We start from the raw sequence: 10,570 nt of genomic DNA, 5'->3' as shown, positions 1-10,570 counted from the left end.
GCAATGCTCTAACACTTATGATCTTATTATTATTAGAAAAAAGTTTTCAGATAAGATAATCAAAACATAAGTTATTACAACCTATTTAAAGACAATGATAAGCTATAATAAACAACATCCTAACATTGAAACAAATACAACACAACTCAAGTCAACATTGACTTGACACACAAACTGTTCACACGTTTACATATTCCCATTAGACAGCTTTATTCCGCTAGAATTGTTGGAGGGTAATATCTATTTGGTTTGAAATTCGCCCCCTTCTAAATCTTACTAGTAAATGATTACAAATAAATAGAAATATCGACAACAACACATCATCAAGTTTTTTCTCCGACCTCAATAAAAAAAATATTTTTCTTTTCCGAAAAAAGACAAGCCTCATATATATCATATATAGTAATAGCTAATACGATGGAAGATCATATTACATTCATCAAATCCATTAAAACTTCATTGATTCCTGACTAAATATTCTACAATTTCAACAACTTCAAACCATATCGTCCATGAAATTTGTTTATCCATCTCTAAGCTACATTTCTAAGCCCATTATTGTCCTACAAACGCATTGCCAATTTAACATCTATACATGATTTTTTGAATCCTTGCACTGTAGGATGGTTGGACTTCGACCTCCTACAATTATTCCTCTTTTTATGACATTTTTATTTGTTGTTTAAAAGATTTTCACCGGATCAAGAATCAGTATATTTTAAACCCACTTTGTAAAAAGAAGTCAAAAACAGGGTACCAACAAATCAAATTCCATTTCTTCACAAAATCAAAAGGTCAAAACTTCCCCTTATAACTCAGGCAACTCGGTCAATTACCCTGCCCCTACGAAAATACTATACCAAAACTCCATGTCTTCGTCAGTGTTAGGCACTGAAGTTGTATCCACTGCAGCAACAGGGTGTTCTACTTTTGGTTCAACCACTATTTCCGGCATGTAATAGTTATCGGCATCCGATACATTGTCATCAATTCTTGGAAATGCTCCGGAGGAGTAATCGGCGTCCTCATCTTTAATACCCATGTTGAAGTCATCTGTTGTTAAGACCAACGAGTCGTCCACACCAGAAGAGAAGTCACTAGAGGAAGATTGTTGAGGTGACACTGAATTATCGGCAGATTGCTGAGACACTGAAGACTCAACTTTCGTGTTTTCATTTACTTGCCGCTGCTTCGTTGCACGTTTCGGTTGAGTTTGATTCTGATTCAGTCTTTTTTTGAGATGAGTGTGCCACACATTCTTAATTTCATTGTCTGTTCGTCAAGGTAATCTTGATGCAATTGTAGACCATCCGAAGAGAGTAAGATACAAAATTAATTGGATGATGGTTTTTTCTTCATGAGTGCTGAAATTTCCTCGTTTAATATCAGGTCTTAAGTAATTTGTCCATCTCAATCTGCAACTCTTCCCACATCTCAACAGACCTGTAAGTTATTAATCCAATTCAAAAAATCAATATAACTGATGACAATATAACTGATGACGATTGAAATTGGCAGATAATGGAAAAATGACGATGAAGATTGAAGTAATTGTATCCACTATTTGATGATACATGACTGGGACCCCACAAATCCATGTGTCATAATTGCAATGGTTTATTTGACACCGAACAAGAAACTTCAAATGGTAGTCTACGTGATCTACCTAACTGACAATCAGTACAAAAGATAGGCTGTTTTGAAAGGTTAGCAGCTAACCTATGACAAATTCTTTGTAAAGATTGAAAAAAAGGATATCCAAGTCTTTTGTGTAGAGTTGAAGCAGAAATTTTAACAGCAACAAGAACTGTAGGAGAAGCAGCATCTGAATGAGGAAGAATTGGCGATGGAGCTCTAGATGTATCAGACAAATGCATTGGGTATAGTCCATTTCTACTATGCCCTTGGAAAATATTCCTCCCAGATTTAAGACCCTTAACATAGAATTTGTCAGCCTCAAAGGTTATACTACAATTATTAGCTTTAGTAAATTTATGTACTGAAAGCAACCTGTGAGAAGCAATAAGTGCATGTAATATATTTAGTAAAACACCTTTATGATTTGTAGTAATATGATTTGTTGCACCACTATCAGCATACCAGGGGTTCTCTCCAAGAATATCAGTTGAAGCAATCATAACATGTAGATTTTGTGGAATTTGCATTCTTTGATAAGAAAAGTTCATCCTGTGATGACACTCAATGGTAGAATGACCAGTTTTGAAGCAGATTTGACAAAGAACATGATTTTGAGACAATATTGGTGCAACAGGAGAACCAAATGGATTTCTCATTGGAAAATTGGATGTTGAAGATGTAAAAGGTAATGTATTGTAATATGAAGGTGGAGATGGTCTGTATGAGGTGGATGGTCTGAAAGATGGAGAGAATCTTGGTGGAAGATATGGTTGGGGAGGAGTGAATCTTGGTGGATAAGAGGGTTTATGTGGTCTATATGCATCAAATGCTTTTGATTCACCAGGAAGAATAACTGACTTAGATCTACCTTTTAGGATGATTTCTTCACTCAATAGTAGATTATAAAGTTCTCCAATAGTAACAGGTGGATTTCTAACTCGAATTGAAGTTGAGAAAGAATGAAACATAGAATTAAAGCCATTGAGAATGTAAACTATCATCTCACTATTTCCAATTTTAGATCCAGCTGCTGAGAGAGAATCTGAGATCTTCTTGATCTCATTCAAAAAGTTAATGATAAATGTGTTATCTTGTTTGAGGGAAGATAATTTCATCCTGAGTTGAAGAATGTGAGTTGAAGAAACAGCTGCAAATCATTCCTTAATCGCTTTCCAAAGATCAAAAGACGTAGTTGAACCTGCAACATATGAGATAACATTTTCTGGAATAGTCGACTGAATCCAGAGAATCAAGGTTTGATCTTCAGCATATATTCCAATGAGTATACTCAGGATTAATTGTCTCTTCCGGATCAACATTGTGAGAAGCATACACAAATTTGAGTGGACATGGATAAGATCCATCAATAAAAGCAAGAACATTAAAATCTTTTGAATAAAGGTAAAAGTAAAGCTTTCCAGGTTAAAAAATTGTGATATTATAACTTTAAAAGAACTATGTTGAAGATAGTATTGAGAGGAATCCTGAAAATATTTGATTCCATGGTAGTAACTGTGAGAGAAAATCAAGAAAAGTTGCAGGTGTTGAAGAAAAATTTCTGATTTTAATTGCGGAAGCAAAAAAGAAATGAAAATCAGGCACTTATGACTCTGATACCACGATCAATTATTGAAAGAAAGGAAAAGAATCTTTTGTTAACAACAAACAGAGGAGAGTACAAAGTACTTATAATCAATAGTCACAGACCGACTATGACCTTACACAAAGCATGAAAACATAATAAAGTGACCTATAGTTAATATGTACGGACAAGTAACAGCTAATAAACAGTTGTCACTAAAAAGAAATTAATAATGACACACAGTTATTAGCTCAGGGCACTCCTAGACTAGCCGTAGATTACATGCTTGAAATTGAGAAGAGGAAGAGACGGATGCGGGAAAATATGATCATTAGTGATCTTTGCAATTTGTTGGTCCTTCTCACAGGAATCCCAGGCCTTAGAAGTCGATAATAACTGAAGTGAAAGCTGCAATTTTTCTTTGGGATTCATCTTTACAGCCGTTCAGAACAATGCCATTTTGAAATTTAATTACTTAAGATATAATGTCATATTGGTACCTTGATTTTTTTTTTTTTTTATTAATACGAATTTGACCTTACTCCTCAAAAGGAAAAAGAGAAAAAAAAAATCTAGCAACAATACCCCGCTAAGTTTATTCTTCAACCTCGATGAAATTTGCTTATGCATGTGAAAGTTACATAATTTCTACTTGATCTTTTGCAGAAATGCCGACAGGCAAAAAATTAAACTAACTAAACAACTCTGCTCTACCCATTCAATCAGCACTCAACAAACTTAAGACTATGTATCAGGTGGAGGAGTTATGATCAACACACCCCTTATAGAATTAGCTAGTGCCCCTTTAGCTACATAATCAACAACTGCATCTGCCTCTTCGTTGAAATCAAAGTTACATGCTGCTGCATTATGCCCATTACTGTCCAACAATATATGGGTTTTGGAAGTAAAAGTATTTCTCATTAGCAGCCATAATTGTTGTCCTACATATTCGTTGGCAATAATCTCTATAGACGATGTTCCTCCTTCATTTTGAATCCTTGTACTGTAGGATGGTTGGACCTCCAAAAGTTATTCCTCTTTTTATTTTCTGTTCAAAAGATTTCACCAGATCAAGTATATTCTAAACCCACTTTGTTAAAAGAAGTCAAAAACAGGATACCAACAAATCAAATTCCATTTCACCACAAAACCGGAAAAGGTGAAAACTGCCCTTATAACTCAGGCAACTCTGTCAATTCCCCTGCCCCTACGAAAATACTATACCAAAACTCCATGTCTTCGTCAATGTTAGGTACTGACGTTGAGGACGTTGCAGCAACAGGAAATTCTTCCTTTGGTTCAGCCAAAGCTTCCGGCATGTAATAGTTATCGGCATCCGATAAATTATCATCAATTCTTGGAAATGCTCCCGAGGAGTAATCAGCATCCTCATCTTTGATACCCATGTTGAAGTCATCCGTTGTTAAGACCAATGAGTCGTCCACACCAGAGGAGAAGTCACTGGAAGAAGATTGTTGAGGTGACACTGAATTATCGGCAGACTGCTGAGACACTGAAGGCTCAACTTTCGTGTTCTCCTTTATTTGTCGCTGCTTCGTTGCACGTTTTGGTTGATTTTGATTCTGATTCAGTCTCTTTTTGAGATGGGTGTGCCACACATTCTTAATTTCATTGTCTGTTCGTCCTGGCAATCTTGATGCAATTGTAGACCAGCTAAAGAGAGAAAAAAAAAAGTTGAAAATCAGACGACAAGCCGTTGTTACTGTAGTTCAGTGATAAAATCACTAGATGATGATACCAGTTGTCTGAGTTCAAAATTCGTCAGCTCTTATTCTTTACGAATCAAAAATATAACATAAAATGTTTTTACACAAAATCTATTATAAGATTGCCAATGCAGATATCATGAGACGATTCTTTATCCCTCCATCAAAGTTCCTTTTCGATTGATAGAGACAATCACTAGTTCACTACTAGTAGATACCACTTTAGAGCCATGAGCCGCCTGCCTAGAATAATAATCCTTAATTCATTCATGTCTGCTTGATATTTGTCTTTCTTTTTCTTTAGTTTGCCGACTAAAAACAGCTCAAATGGCCTAGTTGTAATTCAACAGTGGGTGTGTCCATCAACATATTATTACTTTGAGAAAATATTTATGATCAATGGGCATTCAATTTCAAAAGGACCTTAAAAAAGTCTTACTACTTCGTATGGAATTTCTACGCATATGGCTGTGGTGGCCTAGCTAGCACTAGCAGCAGCTAAATTTTGACGTGAAAAGCGTGTAAAGATTTTTATTACTACGTGTCAGCAATTTGTTTAGAAGAAGACAAAGTGGTTAACTAGTGATGTGCATATGGGAAGAAGCGAGCAGCTCGTGGGAATTGCGCTAATACTACCAAAACATTTCGAATCTTTTTCACAGATCAAAATTAGATTATCGATGAAAACTCGAATCTTTTGATTTGCAGAATAATTAAAATTGAATGCACAAGATTTTATATATGGATATAAATCAGAATATACTGGATACGAATCCTGCATTTCTGTGTTTATATAATTATTATAGATTTAACTGTAAAGTGTTTGGTTGATGTTTATCAATAAGCACTAATTCTCATAATCAATGATAATTAAATTAAAGATAGATTTGAAAAAATTGAATAATGAATTAATGACTTACCGATTGCCAAGCATTTCATGTAATTGGATGATGGTTTCTTCTTCATGAGTGCTGAAATTTCCTCGTTTAATATCAGGTCTCAAGTAATTTGTCCATCTCAATCTGCAACTCTTCCCACACCTCAACAGACCTGCAAGTTATTAATCAAAGGATTCAAAACTCAGTACGATTGATGATGATGATTGAAATTGGCAGATAACAATAACAAATTCCATACCAGCTTGTTTTGGAAGAGCACGCCAATTTCCATGACCGAACTGTTGAATGTAAGAAACCAGAGTTTGATCTTCTTCAGCAGTCCATGGACCTTTTTTCAATCCCATCTTCTCACAGCAAGGAGCTCTAACCATTTTTGATCAGTATTTATCCTCCGCTAGCCCTAATCCTCTTCTTGTAAGAGTTTGAGATTATTGATTCAGTATTTTTCTACTATGAGAAATGGTGATGAAAGAGAGATCCGAAAGCAAGGTGGTTGAGGTTTAGTGGAGGCGATCAGAGAGGGTTTTATACTATATCTTGTGAGAAATTTATTTTAGATACTGAAGAAAACGTGCCATAATTTTGTTTGATTAGTTTTTTTAAGGACCACTTGGGGATGATGGTTCAAAGAAAGGGGTCAGTCACACTCACACTCTTTAAAGTGTGTTTTAAAATGGTGCGTATGTATACTCGGCCCTCATGTTACGAAATACACGTATTAAAATGAGCTCCTCGGTGGAAAGAGGGACCTAAATTTGGAGAAATTTTTACTTGGATATCAACGTAAAGTTTCATCGGAAATATCGACGGACGGCTTTGTGCGGTTTGATTCCGATACTCAGCGGCCACAGTAAGAGCGATATCTCGACCAAAATCCCACAGTAAGAGCCACACTAAGTGCTTTTCCGCTCGAACTTGCGGGAAGCTATCCACTTTCCAACGGTTTTTTTACCGTTAGATCATGTTAAAACTCAAATCTAACGGTCTTGAACCTTTTAGAAGAATTGGTGGGTCCTATCCTGAAAATGGTGGGTCCTTTCCTGAATGTGAATCTAACCGTTGATTTAATCATCCAACGGTAAAGAAACCGTTTTTGCGGAAAGCCATCCCGCAAAATCATGTGGGATAGCATGTCATAAAAAAAAAAAAAAAAATCAGAACAAAATCATAAAGTGGGCGGTAGAAGAATGAATCACATAGTGCTGTTTGTCACCATGTTAAATGGATCCTTCTGGAGAGATCTAAATCGTGAATTAACGAAATGTGGAAAGACACTACTGATTGTGTGGTGTACTGGAGGTAGATCTCCTTGTTTCGCTGTCTTCCTTCTCGAAAAGGGATTTTTCCATGATTTGCACGTTTGATTGTACTTGTGCTGATTTCTCCAGCTAGGACGGGGAACTTAATGGACCACCTCACCAGGTTGATAATTCAAAAGTGTGTATCAGTTTGGTCCCATCCCTTGGTTTATTAGCCAAACCACTTGGATTCAAGAAATTTATACAAAGAGATTCTATCAAAATCCAAAACCATATTAATAAACACTGTATAAAATAAATCGAGAATTAACATTCGAAAGAATCTAACAAGATACTATCCCGCTTAAAATAAATATTACTATCTTTGTTTTTAGAAACCAATTTTTATCATTTTAACTTAAAAATCGGAGAGATTAAAAAACAATAATTTTCCTTCTCCAGAAAAATTTATTGTTCCAGTTGAAAGTTTTCTTTCTAATGCATCTGTCATTCTAATAATTCCACAAATGAAACACAAGAAAAAAGAACCCATAGGGTATGACATTGTAATAGGTTTTTTTCCGCATGAAGCTATGTACTATATTAATGATGACTTGGTCAATCTAACATTCCTAAAGTGTAAAAGATTGACCGCCGATATCAAACGAAGAAAATTCATATTATTCCTAGAATATCCACTTAATATGTACTGATGACGCAAACAAAATAGAGAAAACTGTAGGAAAAGGAGTCAGCTAGAAAAGGACCCTGAGAATTCACACTACACTGAGTTAGAAAGTTAAAGACTTCGCTGACTAAACTTTACGACAAGTCTCAGAACTCCATTGTTGAAAGTTTAAGACTTAGAGTAGTCGCAATGAATAATTCATACCCCTTTTCAATTGTTATCTTTTTCGTAAAAAAGAACCAAAAAAATATGATGATGCATTATTCATATTCGTCCTATAATAAAGACTTAAAGTTAAGCAAAGACTTGGCTGATCAAAGAAGTGATTAAACATCTAAAAATGTGCAGCGCGCTTATTAATTTTCAATGGTGATAAGCGTCACATTCTAGACCAGTTACACAGTTAACACGCGGGGTTGTGAGCCCCTTAGTAATAGTGCCATGAGAAGAATGAGTTTACGAGTATTTTTGATTAAAAATAACACACCATAGTTTATCTTTTCGACTTTATATTATAAAATGTATGTTTGTGGTGAGTGATATAAGTAAGGTTTATCTTCTGTAATCTAATCTAGCTAGATAATCATAATAAGATTTAGATACTGAAAAATCAGACTGAACTGCACTAGAGTGGTTAAATTCAACCCACATTCGGATATTCTGTTTATCTCTCTCAATCAATTGTAACTTTTATCATCTAGTGGAATACTTCTGTTGATGAAGAAAATGCAAGTATGTACAATGTTCTTAATTCCTTGAACTTGGTCATCGAATTAGGCCGTGAAAGTGAACTACATCGGGGTGAACTTTCTAGCATATTGAATAAAATATACGAGAGAAATAAGAACCCATTAGCTTCATTATATGTCTGCATCATCATTTTCTTTGTACTTTGTGGTTGACTATATGGCGCTAATATCATGAGCGGTGCTTGCCCTAGCCGTGACCGGTCCCACACCTTGTAATTCCTTATTTTATTAATTATTTCCATCATCTCATGGAAATCCCTTAATTTCATGATATTTCTTTCAAAACATGAATATAAAGTTAGGGGAGACTCACGGGACCGGGCCCTAGCCGGCCGACCATGTCCAAGCCGGTCCCACACGCCCTTATTTTATTATTATTAATATTATTTGTTTCCCTCATCTCATGGAAACTCCTTCACTTCAAGAAAACTCCTTGATTTCAACAAACTCCTTGATTTCATGATATTTCCCTAAAATCATGAAAATAATATAAAATTAGGAAAAGTGCCATGGGACCGGGCTCATTGGCCGGACGGCCATGCCTTGGCCATAGCCGGTCCCAGACTTCATGATTCCTTCATTTTATTATTATTATTATTTCCTTCATCTTATGAAGTTTCCTCAGTTTCAGCAAAATCCTTGATTTCTTCATATTTTCTCAAAATGTTGCTCAAACGCACATCAGAAAATATCAAAATTCTCAAGGCTGAGACACAGACACTTTGGCGTCGTGAGCATATTACCTTGACCGGCCAAGGTTGGCTCTTTGGCTTGCCAGGAGCCGATCCCACGCATTTTCACAATTTGACCTAATTTGTACAATTGCACGCATTAGGTCCAGAACTCTTCCAAACGACTTGGAATTTCATAAAATGATCGTCAGTAGATCCCGTGACCAACCAGGGACGGTTTCATGACCCCTTGGTCGGTCCTTCATCTCTTTATAATTTATTAGGTTTTATCACCTAAGGTTCAGACGAACATTATTTGAAAAATGATTAAACCAGCATTTGATCATCTTTTCACCAACTGGTCTTCAAGAGACTTTGGTATTTGCTCACTCGAGCATCTGGGCGCTACATGGTCGACCCATCATCCCATGTAGCCGGTCCCTCCTTCATTCCGTGGTTGATTTTCAATAAATCATCAATTGATCAACAATTGATGGAAATTAGGGTTTTCAAATCCAAGGTGCATAATTCCATATTCAAATGCTAATAATTTTACGTTGATCCCGTGGTCAAAATTTTAATTAATTGTACTCGGTTCAGTTGCCAGTATTTCAAATTAATATTTTATTTGGTTCCATTACCAATAATTCATCAAACGAGCAACATTTGATCAGACTAAGGAATATTGGTTCAACTATCAATATTCAACAATTCATCAAATGAGCAATATTTGCTCACCTTAACTATCAACGTAGTATATATCTGTCTCAAAAGACACGTTCAATTCATGAGTCTTAGATCATTTGCAAATCACGTTCGACTCAGCAATACAAGGACTCATCGTCCCATGAAGTCAGCAACTGACTAACTAAATACACGTCTGCCTCGCAGACTCCACAATCACGAGACATCAATCGTGTCACATGGGGGATATTAACTAGGGTTTTGGTCTGGCGGCCTACGACACGTGTGTTCACCCATGATGAAAATGTGACTAAGTCGTGCAAGCAGTTGAAGGAGTTAACGAAGTAGTGAGTGGACAATCAACCAAACCTCCGCACGATGAGAAACTGGTTTTTACATGATTTCCCACTTTCCCACTCTTTGACTTCAGCAACTGTCACACTTACTGGGATCAAGGTGTCTACTTCTCTTGCAATATAAATAGTTCTCTGAAACCATGATTGAAACAACATAAAATTCTCGATAGATAGTTTTTCGCCTACTCATCGTCTTAGCAATTACTCTCAACTGAGTAAATTCAATCATTCAGAAACTATTTTCACGCAAAATACACAACACACCAACAATCCTTGATCACCATTGATTTCACATATTTCTCAGCTTCCCTCATACAGATCGGCCCATCGTCTCT

The 10,570-nt window shown here is 36.0% G+C and overlaps 1 protein-coding gene and 1 pseudogene across 1 annotated transcript; both read right to left on the bottom strand.

The window, feature by feature from the left end:
- Positions 1-699: 699 nt before the first annotated feature.
- Positions 700-2,753, bottom strand: LOC113279823 (annotated as a pseudogene).
- A 1,040-nt stretch (positions 2,754-3,793) lies between these two features.
- On the bottom strand, positions 3,794-6,412 carry LOC113283112 (transcription factor MYB4-like). The gene is made up of 3 exons (XM_026532266.1): positions 6,088-6,412; positions 5,871-6,000; positions 3,794-4,897 (listed from the first exon to the last, which is right to left on the bottom strand). Exons 1-3 carry the CDS (start codon positions 6,218-6,220, stop codon positions 4,396-4,398), a joined length of 765 nt encoding a protein of 254 aa, XP_026388051.1. The 5' UTR covers positions 6,221-6,412; the 3' UTR covers positions 3,794-4,395.
- Between the last annotated feature and the right edge of the window lie 4,158 nt (positions 6,413-10,570).

The sequence above is a fragment of the Papaver somniferum genome, chromosome 5 (assembly GCF_003573695.1).
Source record: "Papaver somniferum cultivar HN1 chromosome 5, ASM357369v1, whole genome shotgun sequence".
NCBI classification, from domain to species: Eukaryota; Viridiplantae; Streptophyta; class Magnoliopsida; order Ranunculales; family Papaveraceae; genus Papaver; species Papaver somniferum.
The sequence above is the reverse complement of the archived record's forward strand: the minus strand, read 5'-3'. Positions and strand labels throughout refer to the sequence as shown.

Bases quoted from the DNA above. Each gene is read 5' to 3' on its own strand.
- LOC113283112 (XM_026532266.1), bottom strand. From the start codon at position 6,220: ATGGTTAGAGCTCCTTGCTGTGAGAAGATGGGATTGAAAAAAGGTCCA. The intron at 6,001-6,087 runs GTATGGAATTTG...AATAACTTGCAG, and splicing joins TGCTCTTCCAAAACAAGCTG to GTCTGTTGAGGTGTGGGAAG. The intron at 4,898-5,870 runs GTAAGTCATTAA...TTCTCTCTTTAG, and splicing joins CATGAAATGCTTGGCAATCG to CTGGTCTACAATTGCATCAA.